General features: G+C 36.7%; 1 protein-coding gene across 8 annotated transcripts in view; it reads left to right on the forward strand.

Annotated features, from left to right (window-relative positions):
* LOC134538224 (exportin-7) overlaps nucleotides 1–21,219 on the forward strand; it is a 51,391-nt gene that overhangs the window by 27,454 nt on the left and 2,718 nt on the right. For 2 of the 8 annotated variants that reach the window (XM_063379347.1, XM_063379350.1), the window contains exons 9-21: nucleotides 958–1,130; nucleotides 3,667–3,860; nucleotides 5,314–5,419; nucleotides 5,738–5,858; nucleotides 5,933–6,048; nucleotides 6,848–6,992; nucleotides 7,619–7,766; nucleotides 8,188–8,362; nucleotides 11,033–11,223; nucleotides 11,739–11,950; nucleotides 12,467–12,605; nucleotides 15,586–15,663; nucleotides 20,128–20,309. In XM_063379347.1, coding sequence (XP_063235417.1) covers nucleotides 958–1,130; nucleotides 3,667–3,860; nucleotides 5,314–5,419; nucleotides 5,738–5,858; nucleotides 5,933–6,048; nucleotides 6,848–6,992; nucleotides 7,619–7,766; nucleotides 8,188–8,362; nucleotides 11,033–11,223; nucleotides 11,739–11,950; nucleotides 12,467–12,605; nucleotides 15,586–15,663; nucleotides 20,128–20,309 — 1,980 coding nt within the window. The remainder of the gene's footprint in view (nucleotides 1–957; nucleotides 1,131–3,666; nucleotides 3,861–5,313; nucleotides 5,420–5,737; nucleotides 5,859–5,932; nucleotides 6,049–6,847; nucleotides 6,993–7,618; nucleotides 7,767–8,187; nucleotides 8,363–11,032; nucleotides 11,224–11,738; nucleotides 11,951–12,466; nucleotides 12,606–15,585; nucleotides 15,664–20,127; nucleotides 20,310–21,219) is intronic. The other 6 variants (XM_063379348.1, XM_063379352.1, XM_063379349.1 and 3 more) reach the window with 3 other exon arrangements.

Here is a 21,219-nt window from a genome sequence, read left to right on the forward strand (position 1 = left end):
TATTTCTATTATTGGGTAGGATCTGAACTTCGAATCCTGTATTTTTTTAATTTTGTTACTAGACTCATTCGTCGCCCACGTGAAGTAATACGTTATTTCGTTGCGGTACTTACAGACCAGAGCCTGTTAGTAAATACCTATGTGCTTGTATAGAGGTGAAGAAGGTCTGGGAGATATGATTTATGCTTTTACATGCCAAAAATTGGGATAAATAGTTGAAAATTAGAACTATAGCAAAGGTGGAAAAATTCCTGATGAAGGACCTAATCCCCCCTTTAATGAGTCTAAATTTGCCAGAGTTTCGCTGTATGGGCCTTTTTCACGCTAACCCAATAGCGGAGTGAAACTACACCAGGAATGTATAATATGATACATTTAATACTAGGCCGACAAATGTGGTGGTCGGGTAGACGGCACCCGACTGTCATGCTGTTTCCCCGAGGGAAGCCAGCAGCTTCCGCTGTGAGGGCCGGCTGTTGCGTGTCTGGGGAAACAAGCTGGCGTAGTTAGAGGAGGGGAGCGCATGTGCCCATCCAGGGGGGGTGGGGGGTTAGGGGTTCAAACACCCCCCCCCCCCCCCCCCCCTTAGGACCAAATATTTAATTAATTTCTTATTCATCACTCAAAAAAATTTCATATTAAAAATTAATAAAATTTTACCATTACAATATTTAAATTTAAGTACCGAAAACTGCTAAAATAGCACTATTTTACACCTTAAAAACCAATTTTTCCCGGGGGCCCCCGGTTCAATACGGGAGGGGGGGGGGGGGGCCATGTTTCTTAACACCCCTCATACACAAATCCTGGCTACGCCACTGTGGCCATCACGTGTCGTCTGTAGTCTCTCCTTGCTGCTGTGGGTTGGATGTGAAGGCCCGCTCGCGTGGGACAGCCGGGTTAGCGTGAGACCCCAGGATCGCGGTGCTCAGCGGGGGCGCGTGTGTCTGCCCGCAGATGTGGCAGTTTGCACCGAACAGTGTTCACTACCTGCTCAGCTTGTGGCAGCGCATGGTGGCGTCTGTGCCCTACGTCAAGGCGACGGAGCCCCACTTGCTGGAGACGTACACGCCAGAGGTGACGAATGCTTACATTACTTCGCGACTGGAATCTGTCGCTGTGGTAGTAAGGTATTGTTACAATTCATAAGTCTCTTCACTCAACTAGCTTAATGAAATAAACGAAACTATTTTGGCAAAAAAATCATTTTTCTATGGAGACTTTTTGTGTATGGTGACACAATTATTTTATGATAAGTCCTGGAATTTGATGAGCATAAAAATGTTAATGTTAACGTATTATTTACAGTAACTTCGTTTTAATTTAAAACACACATACGACACTTTCCTAATTGTGGAATTCACTTCTGATAGTTCAAATAGTACTTATTAGTAAGCTCACTGGACAAAAAATTAGTCACCCTAGTGCTTGCGCACAGGTGTATCATTAAGCCTGTACAAATGGTGCAGCAAACGAGTCGTGAGCATAAGGCAGTAGCGATCAGTGGGATATTGATGATTCGAGCGGACAGTACTTGGGTAGATGTAAGGTTGTGACAGAGTGGCAGAAATGGGTAATCCTGTTTGGCCGTGCCCATGGCCATGTGGTGCGTAAAGTTGCTGGATTTGTTGGTATTTCGCAGCCGATTGTTCAACGTGTGTACAAGCAGTGGTGTACTACATGTGGCCACAAAACACAATGTCAGAATTGTGATGGGAAAAAGATCCTGATCGGAGACACGTTTCATGGCTTGGGAATCAAAAATTGCTTCCAAACCCGGCAGGAATTGCTGCAGTAAGTGATTGAAGTCTCGTTCCCAACCTGTTAGCGAGAAAACGTTGCTACGGGAACTGCATGCAGTGAACATTTGGAGTTGGGGTCACCTCGCGAGAGGCCGTTGCTCACACACGCACATAAAGCTGCACGACTTCAATTGGTCAGGAATCATCGAACATGGACCGTAGCTGACTGGCGGAATGCAATGTGGTCTGACAAATCAAGATTTTGCCTGTATTCCAATGACGCACGTCGCAGAATGCACCGAAGGACAATGAAAGCATTTCATCCTGGATGGTGGGTCTGTGATGTTTTGGGGGTGTTTTTCGTATCATGGATAGGGCTGGCTCGCTCAATGCAATTACCACTAACATGAACAGGCACGTTTATTTAAACATTCTGGATGATCAGGTGTTGCCTTTCAGTCGACATCTGCATGTTGAGTGTACTATTGATACCCTGATTTTTCAAGATGACAACAGCAAAGTTCATCGGGCTGGAGGCATATGTGATGGGTTTGTTACGTGATGCTTGTAATGATTCCAGGGTTGACTAATTTTTTGTTCGGAGAGCTTATAAATACATTAAGAAAACAGATTTATACTAGCAAAATTAAAAATAAAGATGCAAAAATTATAGTTTCATAACTTTTTGCAAATTAACAGAAAATTGAGTACCACTAAGTAATTTCGTTCCTTTTACTGTTTACTCCTGATAGGTTATTTTCATTCTAAAATGAAACCTAGCAAGTGTTAATGCTACTTTGCATATAGTTTTCCTATAACATGATACCTCTGCCCCTCGAAGTAACGCCCTAATTTGTTCCAGGAAAACGGTGCTAATCAAAACTGTGCTAATTAAATACATTTTTTTATTTTCAAAATTGTTTATATTAATTAAAATAATTTGTTTTTTATTAGATGATAACCATTTTAATTATGACACTTTTCTCATTAAGTCAATTTACAGTATTTTTATATTTCCATATACATTTAAAGTACGCATAAATAAATGTTTAAATAAAATTTTGAGGTTAAACAACATAAAAATTATAAGTAAAAAAAAATCCACTGACTGCATTGTTTTACATAACAGGGCTAGGGCATTACATTTCTGTGTATGTGCTAACATTTCTCAGTTACAAAATAATAATGTTATAAATTTAGGAGATATATTTCAGTTCCAATAAGTAGGGACCCCAGACTAATTTTAAATAAAAATTGAACAAAAGCTTTGTTAAAATAAAGCAAAATCAGTGCATAATGTCTGTACTATAACATAAAAGCAGTGTAATAAATATGTGAAAAAATTTTAGTTACTTTTCAAATTTTGTATCAAATGTTAATTCTAGGCCTTTTGTTCCTGTAAAATTTGTATTCTTTGCTCTATGAATTGAAACTTAAACATTTTTGTGTAACTAAAAATATATGTTGAATGGCTGTTTAGGTTGCTACGTAAATAATATTTTGCAATGGTGTGTACGATTAGCTAGGTTAGCTACATTAAAAATACTTTAAAATAGTAAGAGTCGTTAATTAAGTTACCTAGGTAAATTTCAGATTGGTAAGTCTATTTTAAAAACAAGTTGATTTTACAGTATTTTTAATGTAGCTAAAACCATACCTAATCAACTGTCTGGACTTTTTTTTTAAACATATGAAGCAGAATTTTTGCACTCAACTTGATTATACAAAACATGAATTGACGAGAAATTAACTTTCAGTGTAAAAACGTATGAATTGCTGTCAGGGTGATCTGCAGTAAGCCATGCTCTTTAGTTGCTTTATTTTTGAGGTGATTTCAAGGGTTGATGTCATTTAATGTCATTTATTAATTTTTTTGGTAATGGTTTTCGGGGGTTGGTGCACCTGACGACGTGTTGTGACGCAGAGAGAGCCTGGAGGATCCGCTGGACGACCTGGGAATGGTCCAGCAGCAGCTGGAGCAGCTGTCTGTGATCGGCCGGTGCGAGTACCAGAAGACGTGCACGCTGCTCGTCCAGTTGTTCGACCAAGCTGCGGGAACGTACCAGGAGCTGTTGGCGAGCCCCAGTGCGCCTCCCCTCGACATAACCATCCAAGAAGGTGGGGGGGAGTTCGGTTGCAAAGGGGTTTGTTTGTCGGAGACTTATTTTGCTCGGAAGATCACCTGAAAATTTGTGCAAATTCGCCGTATGTAGGGACCGGAAAGATTCACGGGTTCAATGACCTGTAGGATGAACTCCACAGTTCTACGTACACTCGGTCAAATTGCCAATCCACTCATTGGCTGCTGTCTTGTGAGACGTTCCAGCGTAGCAGCCTGTGATTCGATAAAGCTTTGGTCGAGTGTTTCTCATTGGCCCAGAGTCATCCAGGTGAGTTGCGAACCGATGGCAGAGACAGCACTGAGGTATAACGATTTGGATTTTAGCCTATCGCGAAATGAATTCGCGAATTTTTCCGGTCTCTAGCCATGTGCTTTGCTTTTCGTGTAATGCTGTGTTTACCGGCAGAAGGGTTGCCCCTACGTATGGGTTGCACCTATAATTTGGGTCATAAAAATCCAACATTTTTCACTGTAAGGATTGCCCTCGAATATGGGTCTCATATTATATATCTGTCTTCAGTAGAGTTTCCGTGTCTCAGCCTATTGGTTGGTAAGAAATACAGCACTGATAACCCTCGGTCCTCTTTTTGTCTGCTTTCGACACTTTATTACTGTAGGAGGGAGTGAGGCAGCATTCTTGCGCCCAATCAAAAAAAATTTTCTACCCAAAGTTAAAAATTTGCATAAGGGTCACACTAAATTTTTTTAAACTAAAAATTGGCATTAAATGTGCTTACCCATACACGGATAAATACAGTTACAAGAAGTGTCCTGGAATAAGCTTTTCAGCTCTAATATTTAAATAATAATAAAATATATTTGTTTAGAATAAGCCTCACGCCAAACTTTTGAAAAGTAAACTTTTATTAACCATTTTATTTTTTATGAAATTTTTTTATACATAATTATAGAAAATTGTCAAAATTTTTTAAAGGTTTTGTGTAAAACAAATAGCATTTCCGGTATTTATTTTTTGCGATTCACTTTATTTAACAACAAAAGTACTAATAAATGTAGCAATATTTACTATTAAATACTTAATATAAATACACACCTCTTAAGATATTAGACAGTACTTTTTTTTTAATTTATGGATTGACTGTGAATGAAAATATGTTTACCATATGCAAGGACAGTAGCCATTGCAATGTCTTTCTCACAGAAAACACTCCAAAACACGTGCAAGATGTCCATGTTTCGATAAATATCAGACTGACCAGTTTTGGAGTGCTGTGCAGTGTTGTCAAGTTTTGAATAAGCTGCGTAACATGCTTTCTGAACACATTTTATGAAAAATTTTGTCTTAGCAGATGTTTCAAAACAACACTCTGACCTCGGATGAATGCAGTTGCTTGTGTATCTGCTTTGATAGGGTTATGCCTTTTGTAGGTACTCAATTCAGATACATGTACATACTATTATTGCTTGTTTTTTTTTTTTTATTATCAGGGAGACTCACGTGGCTGGTGTACATTATTGGTTCAGCCATTGGAGGCCGGGTTTCCTTCAACAGCAACGATGAACACGATGCGATGGATGGGGAACTAGTTTGCAGGTCAGTGGATTGTTTAATGTGGAAACTTTTATTACTTAATGAACAGCAGTTTGTTAAAGTGAAGTAAACCTGAATTCTATAAAGTCAGGGAAAACAAAACCAGGAAATATCAGGGAATTTCTGTGCATTGCAGTGAAAAATGTTTTTTTTTTTTTAATTTGTGACCTGAGATTGATAATTTATATTTAAAATATATGTATGGAGATTGATAATTTATATTTAAAATATATGTATGTCATAGTGTGGTTAATATAATATGTATGTTTTATTTAGTTATTTAGTCAGTAGTGTTTACTGTTTACTTTTTACTTGTTTCAGGGTATTACAACTCATGAATCTTACTGATTCAAGACTGTCGCAGGCTGGCTACTGTGAAAAACTGGAACTCGCAATGCTCAGTTTCTTCGAACAGTTCCGCAAGATTTATGTAGGTGACCAGGTAGGACATCTCGGATCCTCTGTTTATTTTTCATCTGTGATATTCTTCCATGTTATAGTCATCATCTGTTACAGATCTTTTCTTACCCACTGCCACAGGTACAGAAGAATTCCAAAGTCTATAGGCGGTTGTCCGAAGTTTTGGGCCTTAGTGACGAGGCGATGGTGTTGAGCGTGTTCATTAGGAAAATGTGAGTTTCTCTCACTTTGGTTTATCCAGTACAATTTGATCTGAAATTTTATTAACATTTCTGACATTTTTTTTGTATACTGAAAGCCTGATTTAATTGTATTCTACTAGTTAATTACTTCAGAAAAAGTAAAAACTTTTTTTATTGATTAAAAATTCTTTAAAATTGTTTTATGAACCTTCAACTTTTAAACGATGAACTTGTGTTACAAACTGCTTGTATGCTAAAATAACGTTTGTTAGCAGTGAGTTGAGTTAATGCTTTAGTTCTTTGATACTAATTTTTTTATTGAAAATCTGATTGAATAGATATTTTAAAGTTGATATGTTTAGCTTTAGATATAGAACGTGAAATTACTGTCTTGTATGGAACTGTGCAAATAGGTAAATTGTGGTCTGTGAACTACGGTATTGTCTCCGTTAACTCCGTATTCATTGCCAGTAAAGACTAGTTAAAATATTTGCTAGAAAACCTAGAAAGCCTAAATAAATCATCTTCAGAGATGCCATATGCTGCTTGAGCAAATCATGAAGTGATGTTAAAGAATGCACACTGAAGAAACATCACCCAGAAAAATTACACCACTGGGGGCCAACTGAAAACCAAGATAATTTCCTTATAATAAACATGTTATTCAAGATTTTGCTTATCCAGGGTTACCACGGTTCACATTAACCCTGGTTGATCAGGACTCTACTGTATGTGTATGCTAACAGTGGATATATTTGGTTGTTGAAAATATTGCACGTCTTTTTGGAACAGTCGAGCTGAATCTGGCTTGTGATTGTGAATGTCGCAGCATCACGAACCTGAAGTACTGGGGGCGAAGCGAGCAGATCATATCCAAGACCCTGCAGCTGTTGAACGACCTGTCCGTGGGCTACAGCTGCGTGCGGAAGTTGGTGAAGCTGGACGAAGTGCAGTTCATGCTCAACAACCACACTGTAAGTTAGTGCATTCCGTCCTGTTGGGTACCTTACTGAGGGGCTCCAGGCCGTCGTAGATAAGACAAGCGTCAGTTGGCCGGATTACATCGTCCCATATGAAATTATCTATTTTTCAATTTCAGTAAGTAGAGACCGGAAAAATTCGCGAATTCATTTTGCGATAGGCTAAAATAAAAATAGTTATACCTCAGTGCTGCCTCTGCTGTTGGCTCGCAACTCAACCTGGATGACTCTGGGCCAATGAGAAACACCCGACCAAAGCTTTATCGAATCACAGGCTGCTACGCTGGAACGTCTCGCAAGACAGCAGCCAATGAGTGGGTGGCATTTGACCGAGTGTGCGAGGAACTGTGGAGTTCATCCTACAGGTCACTGAACCCGCGAATTTTTCCGGTCCCTATCAATAAGATATCCTAATGTTGAATGTGAGTGAGATGAAAATTTTTAATGGATCGAGTTCCGAAACGGATGTTCATTTTGTTTTATATGGATTAGTCTAAACCAAGTTTTTATTTTGTATCAAAAAACAACATTTAAACGTCATTTTTTTTTATCTGTGCCTGTTCTGGTTTCGTCGCCTCTATTGAGGTAATGCGTGAATTGACTCTTTTTTTTTTTTGCAGAGTGAACACTTCCCGTTTCTGGGGAACAGCGTCGCGGTGATGGAGATGAGATGCCGCTCCATGTTCTACACTTCGCTTGGTCGCTTGCTCATGGTCGACCTGGGGGAAGACGAGGACAGATTCGAGAGCTTCATGCTGCCACTCACAAGTAATGAACAAGATTACAAATGTGAATTGGAATGAAACTACGATAACTAGAGATGGACTAACACGTGGAATCAAGCCAAGCTAGTAACTTCAGCTCAACAACAATTTTGCTAAATATTCAATAGCATGAATGTACAAGAATTGTCCCTTTCTTTTTGGCATGCACAGTGCAAAGAGCAATAATTTACGTTTATATTAAATATTTATTCTATTAATTGGTACTTTTGGAGACAAAATATACGTTAGCACTATTATTTTTTTTCTCCTGAATTTATTTTTAGTGAGTTTTACCAGATCTTTGGTGTATCGTACTCATTTCATTCCAAAATGCTATCGATTTTCAGTGTTTCGAAATGTTAGTAGCAGAATAAAGTGTATTAATGTACTGGATTGACTGCTAATAGTGATTTTTTCTTTTCCAGCGGCTTTCGAGTCGATTGGCACCATGCTGGCCTCTGCTGAAACGCCTCTGTTCGCAGCCGAGGAAGCGAAGAAGGCTCTCATAGGCTTGGCTCGGGACTTGCGAGGCTTGGCGTTTGCCTTCAACACGAAGACGTCGTACATGATGCTTTTCGACTGGATGTATCCTTCGTCTATGTACTCTTTCTTTTTATCAGTTGTACAGATTCATAGCTTTAAGTGCTAAACTTTAATGTTTTTTTTTTTTTTAAATTTTGAATTCAGCTTTCCTGCATGGTAAAAGTAGACTTTTACATTACATAGTTTTGTGCAGATGCTTAAAGTGTGTTTCCATTAGGTTCAGTAGAGCTGCGCAAAGACATTACGAGATAACTCTCTCTAACTTTGTCATCAGATCTGTTGTAACTTCAACTACATGTTTCACTAGATCTGTGAAAATAGATATGTAACCTTTTAGCTGTCACATTAGACAGATTTATGGGACTGCTTTCGATACTACACTAGAGTCCCGTTATAGCGAGGTGTCACGGTTCTGGGTTTGATCCTCGCTATAACCGTGTCCTCGCTATAACCGAATTGGACAAATTTTGGCCCCCAAAAATTAAAATTAACCGAAAATAGCATAAAAATTGTGTTTAAACCTGTATAATTGGAAAATAACAGGTTATATTAACGAAATCTTAATTTGTGTGTGCAGATGATTGAATTATCTTTAAAACGATACCCCATAAGTACGGATTCGATCACCGATTGCGTCAAAATAACCAGAATACCCTACCACGCCGCGTAAGTATAGCATCTCAGCCCGCGGCCGACGCAGCATTGTCCTGCTATCTATCGTCGACGCGGGCTGTCTACTGGCGGCCATGTTGGTTCGGGATGTTGCTGACAGGTGGTGCTAGTGTAGCGCGACGATTTAATTCCTTACAAAAAAGCAGGAGTGCGGCTGCGGCAACGCACGTACGCCTCAAACGAAATAGTCGCTGGAAAACTATACTTTTTTTCATTTAAAGAAACCTTTCAACTTTTTTTGAAAATAAATTTGGGATTAAACTCAAACAATCACCACCCCTTTCCCGGACAGATACCGCAACAACTGACCGAAACAAAAGTTACAGGAAAACTGCCCTAGCGATTCGAAAATAAATACGGTAGTGCCTACTAGAGGTGTAAAAGTAACGAAAAAAATGTGTACCCGTATGTATTCGTTACTATAATTAGTACTCGTTACTATCGTTACGTTACTCGTTACTTCTGATACCGCATAACATGCTATGTTATGTTGCAGCAACAAATCCAGTAGTATTGCGTACGCGTACAGTATGCCGTCGCGTAAATAATAATAAATAGAATATAAACAATTAACAATATTTGATAATTAATAGTTTTTGTTAACCAAAAAACAATTAAATCTCATTAGAGCGGCTTTTGTAAGATAACAATCAAAAAACGTGAAAATACGCGATTATAAAAACAAAAACATATTTCTAATTTGTAAAAAATACTTTCTTACGTTGTTTCTGTTCCAATCTCAAACTTTGTCTACACAAGGCAGACGGCACAGATAACGAACGGAAGTTAGATAAAAGAAAGAAAGGATGGGATACTATTTTTAAAGCCACGCACCTAGGTGGCAACTGCACGGCTGAAGAATGTGACAGGCGTCAACGGCAAGATGTCTAGTGACGAGCGAGAGGGGTGGAGATAAAGCAGACAAATAACAAAAGCGCGCTTCAAGCGCTCACGCCGTAAATTCCTCAAAAATACCTCGTTATAGCCGTGTTCTCGCTATTACCGTGCTCGCTATAACGAGATTCTACTGTATAATATGAAATGACATATCAGCTCATGTATCTCAATAGTAACTGATAGTAACTGTTCCACAGTTGTGTTTATCCGTGGGGTAGTAATTGTGTCCATCACCGAACCAATATTCGCCTGAATTAATTTTGCAATTTTTTTAAATTCCAGTAATGAATTTATTTATGGTTGTAGGTGCCACATTCTAACTAATAATCTGAAATAATTTTAACTGTCACATTTGTGTCAGGTGATATGTATTTTCAATCGAATGAACATTTTATCATTGATCCACTAAAGAAAATTCAATCTTAGTACTTAAACAATTTGGTCAGCTGTCAACAAGTCAGTCAGTGTTAAGAGTTTAATTATGTAGATACTATGCTTTTAACAAGGCCAAAAATTAACTAAAATTATAGCCTAAAAATTGTTGAAATTAAGGTGGCATCTTTTGGTTTCTATCCCTCCCCAAATTCATTGCAAACTATACTTTATGACGTACATTTCTTTTACATTATTACGTTGCGAGACGTTGGTCATATTTACCTTTCCCGCAAGATAAATGTATCGCTACGTGAGGTAACAGAAACATACAAAAATTACCCGGAACCAAAAAAGAAAATTTAAAAAGTTGAATTCAGTTTGGATATTTTAAAGGAATAGAAACTAAACCGTAAAATTGGGGAACCCACCACATTGACTACTGATCATCGGAGTGTATTAACTTGGAATTTTTGTTTTTTGTATGGAAGAATTGAGGTATTTACCCTTTTGACCTCTTTTATGTCGAGTTTTAATTGCCATTCTTAATTTTCTGTTTCTGTCCTTTCTTTGTTTAACTTTCCTAACCATTTAATCATGTTGCATCGAAAAATGTCACATAAATTAAGAGATTCAAGAGCTAGATTTGACAAAGAATTGGAATAGCATTTTAAAGATGGCAAGCTTGACTATATATTGTAGTTCAAAAGGGTTAATCAAAGTTTATTTACGTAAATATAGTGAGTTTTTGCAGGTTTGGAACATGATTCCTTGACTGTTTGCTAGCTACCCCAACTACACGCCGATACTGCTTCATGCTGTGGAGCTCTGGTACCACGATCCACAGGTGACGACGCCCGTGCTGAAACTCTTTGCGGAACTCGTCCAGAACCGCTCGCAGAGACTTCAGTTCGATGTCTCGTCGCCCAACGGCATCCTCTTGTTCAGGGAAGCCAGCAAAGTCATTTGCAGTTACGGTGCGTATCATTATACTACTTGCAGTTTGGTTACCCATTCCGTCAGTTCTGAGTAATTTAACCGGTACCGGGAACGGGAAATATGGTCACCAGAGCCGAATTACCATCAGCATTTTACTTTTTAACTCGACAAAATGTCACTAGAAATAAATTTATTTGACAAAAAATCATTAAAATATTACTTTTTATTCATTATAGAACAATCATTATGTTCCATTGTTTCATAGTCGATAATACACTAAGTAATAATGTTCGCAGGCTTTCACAGCCATTGTCTGAAAGTAGCTCGGCTTCTGGGTTGTAGCCGCGTCCTTGGCGAATAATTCACCGACGTTTCGGTCGACATTGCAGTCGCCATCATCAGGTAATCATCAGTCAATTATTCGCCAAGGACACTGCTACAACCCGGAAGCCAAGCTACTTCAAAACAGTAACTAGTTCTTTATAATATATGGTTGGATATTTTGTGCGCATTTTATTGAACGTAGTTCCAAGGGTGTCTTGTTATCTTTCAGGAAGCCACATCCTGAATGTGGAGGTTCCCAAGGACCAGATTTATCCCATGAAGCTGAAAGGTATCTCGATATGCTTCTCGATGCTGAAGGCAGCGCTCTGTGGCAGTTACGTGAACTTTGGGGTGTTCAGATTGTACGGTGACGAGGCGCTCGACAATGCCCTCAACACCTTCGTCAAACTGCTGTTGTCGATACCGCAATCTGATCTTCTGGTGAGCAAGTGTGCCGGCACGTGTTAGTTTTTCTGAAACTGTTTACGTGATGTGAGTTGGTTTTGAAACAGTCTTGTCTATTAGCTGCGGTCTTGGAGCAACAAGTTAGTGGAAGCATTTCACAATTACACATGATCAAACATATTGTTAAAATCTGATAGTTTGCTAGGATTTGAAATGTTAGTACGGTATGTAGTTTGTACATTTTCTGGTGAAGGTACGGTATTAACTCGAAAAGAGGCCAGGGCCTTTATTTATAAAAAGCGCTCACGAAAAAATAGTTCGGCTTGGTTTTTGCACACCGAGATAAAAGTCCGAGTAGACTTTAACATGACAAACAGCAAAATCTGGTCAAATATACTTGATAGTCCATAAAATAGCGTGAACGTAATTTATGTTGAGCAATCAATTTATTTATGTTTTGTACATGTGATTGTCAAGGTTCCGCCGGATAATTTCCTTGATTGTGGCTGTCGGTGTGTGTGTCGTTCACGTGTGATGCGACGCGCTTTGCAGGACTACCCGAAGCTCTCCCAGACGTACTACGTGTTGCTGGAGTGCCTGGCCCAGGACCACATGAGCTTCCTGTCGACCTTGGAGCCTCGCGTGTTCCTCTACATCCTCGCGTCCATCTCGGAGGGGCTCACGGCATTAGGTGCGAATCTGAACCTCTTCACAGGTACAGTCATGGACATAGCATGCTAGACCCTGTGCCATCTTTCCCTGCACACGCTTCGCGCTGGCGTAGCAGCGAACAAATGCAGTGCGAACAGAAGCGTCAACTTGGATTAAATCTATTAAGATATAAACTGCATGTAAAAATACATTGGACGTATTTCAAATGTTAATGGAGTGGTGATCGAAAGCACACAATTATTTGGTAGTGTTCCCTTCAAGACTTCATTTTATAATTATTTTTTTACACTTAATCATAAAGTTGGTAGCTTGACATCAAGTATGGTTATAATTTTTTTTATTTTTGTTTATGGTTTTATGAAGAAAGTGTTTGGTTTGTGATTGGTATATCAGAAATTTTTTTAAAATGAATTTTGATAATTTATTTTGAATAAAACACTTAATATGATTAATTCTGTAAACATCTTTTTACTTTTAATGAAAATAATAATTATTATTCTTGATAATAAGAATTTGTATTGAGAAGCATAATTTTTTTTAGTTTCCGGTTACCAAAAATGATGTAGCACATATTTGCGTATTTGTTTAATGTTTAATGTCCACTTGTTTTGGCTATTTCAGTGTTAAATCAAGGGTTAGTTACTGAGCCAGGGTCTACTGCGTTGTGTCTGTGGGTGTGCTTGTAAAACAGTTGTACCTGCTTTGTTGAAGGTTATTTGAAATGTAAAAATTTTAACTAGGTTCCCCCCTCCCTAAAATATCCTCTAGTTTATGCTGAGGATTCAAGGAAAGTGGATAGTGTAGAGATTTGTGTACATTTAAAGTTAAGAAATTTGTTCATGATAAATTGCTACTTTAGATCAAGCATGCTCCAATTAAATTGTCATTTTCAATCAGGGTATGTTGATTTTAATCAGCATGATTTAAATCGTGATTTTAATCATGATTTAAATCATGTGATTTTTTTTTAAAATCTCATGATTTAAATCATGTGATTTTTTTTAAAATCGGTGAATAAAATCAATTTATAATATGATAATATGAACGTTAATATTTCCTATACTGTATTGTTTAAACCAAGTAGTCATGCCTACTTACATAAAAATTGACTGCTGCAAAGATAGAATGAAAATTGAATAGTACTTAATTTCTTCTACAATGTATTTATAGTTATTTTGAAACACATTAAATATAGGTGGGTGGAATGTAACTTTAAATGCCATCTCATTTTCTCTCTTCTCTCCTCTACCTCATGTGTTTGTGTTGTGTGTGTGTGTCATATCTCTTTGGCAACAGGTTTGTCTTCCAACAATGTCAAATGCTAATTTTAGAACTGTGGGAAGGAAATTTTCAGTTCTTTGGTATATCTGGTTTGGTTCAGTCAACATTAAGAAATCGACTGGGTACAGAAAAAGCTGCAAAACTTGTAATTTTGTTTAAAATTTTTAATAAGTAATATTTTATGTAGAAGTTTTACTTTGAATACTCTCGAATGTGTGCAATTCTGAGAAGAAGAACAGAAGGAAATTGTGGTTTTGATTTAAATTACTTTATTTAGAACAATTGGACTATAAGACTATAAGGGATGACAGAAGTGACAAAGTTACATTTAAATATGATATATTTTCAATGATGTAGTTATTTTCTATAAGACATATTTTTTTTACTAATGTTAACTATATTACTGTACTAAAAATTTTCATAAAGTGACATCATTAATGTTTCCTTAAAACATTATGCAATGTAAAATGTTATTTCAAAGAAAGAAAATTAGGCTAGTTGTCTTTACAAAATGAATTAATCTGTTATTAATTGTACTGTAGAGCAAAGTCAAGTCATGAAAACAGTCATGAAAATGTACTGTATATTACACAGATTACAATGTTTTAACATCCAACATTGCGGGCTTATACCCTAGCATTGAGTGTTTTTCGCATGGACAGCTATATGTAGCCCTTTTGCATGTCACTGCCAAAAAATATTTATTTATGTTTTATAATGAGAAGTCAGGTGTTAACATTGTATGAAAATACATTCTATAATAACGGGCAGTAACATAAAATATATTCTGATTTAGAAGAAGTAAGAAGAGACACAGAAAGAAACAGCGACTTGGTTTTATATCATCTAGAGACTAGAGAAGAGAAAATTTTCATTTTTGGCACATCTATAACCATTTAAATAAATAAATAATTAAACATTATACTTATTTTTTTCCCCTAAATATTTGTCTCATTTTCTTTATTAGTATATTGCACCCGTGCAAAGCCGAGGCGGTTCGCTACTAATACATAATCATAATATGCCAAACAAATTAAATGGAACAAAGTCATGCTTAACTTGAATATACTAAATACCACCATCTAGGAAAATCAATTTTGAGGAAATTTGTTTAAAAATTTAGTTTACTTTATCAGCTTGATTGGTTATGTTAATACGTTAGTGTTTTAGTGTGAATTATTGTGGGTGTTTATCAGCTTGGAGATCCGCATCCATGGATAGTTGAAATTGTTATGCAGCATGGGTGACTGCTCAGGTCATAGGGCACGCATGCACACACAGCAGTGTGACCTCTTGACAGCTCTTCTCGGATCTGTACATTTGGACCGGTGTTTCTGCTGTCCGGACCTGAGGGTAGATTTCACGGCCGCTACGCCGGCAGTGGTGATATTGGTCTGGCAGCTGTGACAGAACTAACAGATGGTGGATTTCAGGAACTGCTTGTGTCTCTGGTGTGTATTGGTGTCTACTTGTCAGCTGATGCTTGCTGCGTAGTGGCTGCGGCAGAGATCCAGAGAGCAAAGTGGAAATTCGGAACCAGGTCAAGGAGGTAAAGGCTGCTTCATGTAAAGGTTAGGTTCAAATCGTGGGCAGGTTCGTACCAACTACTAAAGTTCCCAGGTCATAACAATTTTCTGGTTGCTTAGTTTGGAGGAGTAATAAAACTGTGCGTACGTCAGGGAAACTGCAAGAGCGTCTCATGTTCATGTTTGTTGCAGATACGATGGTGTGTACTGGATGCTGTGCTACTCTCGACCATATAGTCACATATTTGTTCAAGCAACTCACTCAGAAAGGTAAGGTAAAAATTAATTCATCTTAACTTATTGGGGAAATGTACAGCATTTTCCAGCACCTAAGTCATTATCAGTAATGAAAATCGGAAATTTAAATTCACAACTTTATATAAAAGATGGCAATTTGACCCAATGCATTAAATAAAGTGACGTAACATTGTGTATACATGTACAGTCTGGAAATATTTTATTTTAGGGGTAATGTTAATTTAAAGTAGAGATTGTCACTACTGTATGTAGGTTTAGTTTTGTTTTGTTTATTTAATCCTGCATTTTCTGAAATATAATTTTGTGTTTTATATTACTTTCATAATTTATTATTATTTGCAATTACTTGTTGATACTTCCTTATAAACCAGAATAAAAATTATATTATTAGCATGATAACCTTTTTAAAAAGTAAAATAACTGGTTAGTAATCTCGACAAGTAAAAAAAAAATAAAAGGGAAAGAAAAAATGCAAAAAAAATTAAATTAAAATTTTTTTTTTAATTTTTTATACATTATAACAACCATTTATTGATAGGATAAAAACTGTGGAAAATTAATAAGTATTATTTGTTCTTTAGAGCTGCATGTCTGGAAAGTGAGTGAGTGTGTGTGCGTGCATGCATAGGTCTGATTGTGTAACCTTGTAAGTTGTCCTATAGTCAAAGAGAATGCAAGTTGACAGCTGAAGAAACTGTATTCATTTTCATTTAATTGCTCAGACAGGATCAGCGAAGAGGGAGACAGGTGAGGCATGTGTAGGTTGCAGATGGGGAAAAGTATCAACGTTTGCATATCTTAGGCATACTAGTTCGATACATCCAGCATTGCATTGGGCTACCTTATTTCCCAACTACTGACATTCGTAAGCCAGTTTAAATTCTTTACACTTCCTTCCAAATTCTGTTTTCCCCCCTCTATTCATCTCAGCAATTAAAATTTGTAAGTTATTTCCCTTGAAATGCAATTTACAACTCACCAGTCTGCTGTCGAAGTGTGTGTCAAAAAATTATAAATGGGTAGAGACTCAAAAACTTGGGTGGGGTCAAATTAGTAGAAAGTATGAGGTATATATTACATTGTTACAATACCCTGAAAATGTATATGCTGTTATTTATGTTTCAAAACACTAGAAATTGACACCATTTTGGAATTAAAATACCTGCTGAATGCCATAGATGTGTAGCACAGCAAACAAACTTTGAGAAGAAAATATTTTAATGTTATTATTTTTTTCTACTATGTAAATGATAGGATCGGTATTAGACACAAATGAAGCAAAACCAAAAGTGATGTGGTATGTCTTGTAGTTGTATCTTTATATCAAAATGTTGAACTGCCTTATTTTTGTTAACACGTGAGGCTATAATAGAACTTGTGTCTAGTAAGTGCAATTTTTTATTTTAAATACCTGATGCGACGCTCAAAAACACATAACTATTGTTATATTTAAAGTGGAATAAATAATTTTTAACCAGAAAATGAAAAAAATCTACTGGAGTTAACCTTGTATTTACACATTTTTTTTTTTTTGGTAATTTTATAGTTAAAGTGCAGATTTTCAACATGCACATTAAGTGGTGTTAAAAAAATGTTAATTTTGGTTATTTAAATTCTGAAAAAATTATATATTCCAGGAAGTTAAACAAATATAAACATAAGTGTAAGGTATTTTAGGTTTGGTCAAAGACACTGATAATACATATTTAATACTTAAGTAATAAGTAATTGATAGGGACCAGATTATATGGTGAGTTACAATAAAACCTAAATAACACTGTAAAACATGTTAGTACTAATATAACACTGAAATGCAAGTTAATACAATGCAACTATAATAATGATATTAACCAGAATTTGAATTAAAATTAATCAAATCACAAAAACGTATTCTATTAACTTCACGAATGGAATTAATTTAATTTATTTGGCAAAATGTTATACGTTTTTCTTTCTTGCACTTGTTTTAGTAACAGGTTTTTCTTTTTACATTACAGTGTTGGTTCATTTTCCAAACACACAAATACTTGTCAATTTATTTTCCTTGTTCAGAGTAGTCGGATGTGCTTATTAAAAACATTATATTTTGAATGTGCATCATCTATCAGTCAAAATGTAACTCTTCTGGTGAAATTAGTGTCATATTTAAGTGTTGAATTGGTAGGGACTGAAAAAAATTGTGTGTATTATTGTTAAAATACCATTTTTAATGCAACTTATTTTAAATTTAATATTTATATTTTAAATGTTAGTAAACTATGTATATATACAAATATGTACCTACAAATAACCCTCTATTTTAGTTTTGCACAAAAAATAAAAAAAAAATTCATGTCGTCTAGATTAAATGCTTATTTTAATTTTTTTTTAAATTGGTGCCATACACTTCCAAACATTAAGTCGCAGGTTTAATTCATGAAGCATTTAACATTTGGGGAAATGCCAAGCACGTGAAGTACTTCTCTGGTCTGCTTCACTCTCATGCTAAAGGAAAATGCAAAAGTGCAGCCTGTTTTGTTTTCATCTTATTGGCCAACCTTACCCCCTTCGTCTACGAGATGAGAAAATTGGCAGTACCTAATGTGATGGACGTGATGTGTTTGTGTATTAACTGAAGTGGTGATAAATCTTAAGTGACATACAAATTAAATACTAATTTAATTATGTGTGGGCACGTGTCCTAGATTCACTGCAAAGTATGTACATATAATGTGAGTCAGGTCACTGAAAGTCTACAAGACTTGGTTGTGTCTTCCTAAGTGTAACAAAACACATATTTTTTTTTCAACAATTTTGAAAACTGACAAAAAATGTGTAGCAGTTATGTGTAATTTTATAAAGGATATTTTTACAGATGAATGACATTGTAAAACTAATTACGTAATTAGCTGTAAAATTTGAAGAAGAAAAAATAGCATTTAAGGTGTAAATTAGGAAAAAATAGCATTTAAGATGTAAAGTAGGAAAAAAAAGCATCTATTAGCAAGATGTTAATTTTTTATGCTCCTGTGCATTGGTTTAATAATATGCTATATTGCAGTGTGTCCACATTCTGGAAAATCAGGAATTTCATGGAATTTACTTTAAAATCTGAAAATTTCATGGAATTACCTCATTGATAGCAATTTGATGGGAAATGTCATAGTCTTGCTGTGCTAACACCCAAATTTTGAAAAGAAAAGAAAAATTCTGATAGTGTGTTAGTGAATAGTCATACTTACTATAAAATGGTGTATGCAAGAGTCTGTTTGAAATAGTACCGCTGTAGGGATGATGGAGGTAAATAATTTTTTAAAAATTTGTCAAAAAATTTATATGTTCATGGAAAGGCAGGGAAAATTGTTCGCACATTTTCTGGACACACTGTTTATGAATAAGCAGAATTCTTAAAAAATAAAATTTAAATATGTATGCAGAAACCTCCTGGTTTAAAAATAAAATTAGCTTAAAAAGGAAACCATAAAAATCTCTGTTGTTAGTAATTAATGCATTTGATCTAACCTAACCAACTTTTCAGTTAGGTTATTATTTTCCTTCTTTCCGAGAAGCTACTTTTCTGCAGAAAAAACCAATACCGGTACTTAATATAGGCAAAAAATATAGTACTAGTGATTAACTACTTTCTATATTTACCAAAATATAATCTAACCTACAAGTAAGTTTCTACATGCATTATTTGTTTGAATAATTAGTAGTATAACCCATTTTAATATTCCACATCTTAGAAAAGAAACTTGTGACTGCTTTACTTGACTAGTAAGTAATTGAGTCAAGACTCGACTTGACTTGACTCAAAGGTATACTGAACTCTGCAGACTTTTCCATCTCTGAAAAATTCTAAATATACCTAAATGTACTCTTAAAGATTGTTAACATGATTGCCACAGATCTTTTTTTTTTGTTTTTAGTTTCAATGAGATTAATAATAATTCAATCATTCATGTACATACAACTTTCTCTGTTTGAGTAGTTCCCAATGGCTCTGACTGTTCACTGTTTGTTCCTGGGTGTGTGTCGTTCGTTTTTTGTTCTTTGGTTTATTTTAATTTCTTTTAATGTAATTTTTTTTTTACTTGTAACTTATCAGTAGAGACCAGAAAAATTTGCGAATTCATTTCGCGATAGGCTAAAATACAAATAGTTATACCTCAGTGCTGCCTCTGCTATTGGCTCACAACTAACCTGGATGACTCTGGGCCAATGAGAAACACCCAACCAAAGCTTTATCGAATCACAGGCTGCTACATTGGGACGTCTCACAAGACAGCAGCCAATGAGTGGGTGGCATTTGACCGAGTGTACGTAGAACTATGGAGTTCATCCCACAGGTCACTGAACCCGCAAATTTTTCCGGTCCCTACTTACCAGTGGTGAATGTGCGTTGGAAAGTCAGACTGTGGGTAGTGTTCTGTTTGCTGCACGATTCGACGCGACCAGTCTCATCACCCCGGCGGGTCTGTAATTCTGTAATTGCAGGCAAGAAGTCCCGGCGTGGAGTTCCTGTACAGAGTGATATGTTTCTGCAGGTGCTGGAACTGCACCCTGAAATTCTGCAGCAGATTCTCAGCACTGTGCTAAATGTGATAATGTTCGAGGATTGTCGAAACCAGTGGTCCATGTCCAGGCCCCTGCTAGGCCTCATCCTGCTGAATGAGGAGGTGAGTACCGTCCCGACGCCCTGCGCTTCGTGGTGTCCGGAATCGCAGTAGCCAGGTTGGATCGGTCCGTCCTTTCACTTCAATTTTTTTTCTTTTTTTTTTTTCCCTAAGGGGTCGTCCATTAATCACGTGATGTTTTTTTTAGCAAATTTTTAACCCCCCCTACCCCCTAGTGATTTGTGGTGAGGTTTCAGACTACTACACCTCCCCCCCCCCCCCCCCTCAATTAATCACGTGTATTTTTTTTCGGTACAACATATTTTTCAAAAATTATATTATTAAATTATAATATTATTTTCTTCCTAGTGTGTTAAAATTAAGCACAGTGATAAAAATGTCCAGACACACATTAAGGTTGCAGGTTTATTCTCGCTGGCATAAAAATAATAAAGGAAAGGCTTGTATGTGATTTACGCATGTATTCGGCGCCAAAATCACAGTCTTACTGGCGACTGGCAAGCCGAGCCGGGTGGTTCATGTTGCCTGGCTACGGCGAGTCAAGGTCACGCGTCGCTTTTCGGTTTAGTAGAAATCGTGCGAAAAAATAAATACACGTGATATCTCTCTTACCCCCCCCCCCCCCCTCCCCCTTGAGCCTCACGTGATTAATGGACGGTCCCTAACCTAAATTAAAACTAAGTGTATTTGGGAGAGGTCTGGGTTAGGGATAGACTTTAAGTGCGTCTCAGGTCGAAGCTTATACGCTCTAATCATGCAGGTGTTAAGCCATGCAGGAGAGGTAGCATGCATCATGTACTAGAGAGGGGGATTGGCCAGCCATGGCATCGATTGGTGCCATGACTAACTCCCCTCACTGACTATTCTAGATTTAAAACTAGATAAGTTGGGCCCCACGTGAAACCTGCATAGACACAGGGGAAAACCCTGGGCACTTAGATGCGGGATGCAA

Source organism: Bacillus rossius, chromosome 13 (assembly GCF_032445375.1).
Source record: "Bacillus rossius redtenbacheri isolate Brsri chromosome 13, Brsri_v3, whole genome shotgun sequence".
NCBI classification, from domain to species: domain Eukaryota; kingdom Metazoa; phylum Arthropoda; class Insecta; order Phasmatodea; family Bacillidae; genus Bacillus; species Bacillus rossius.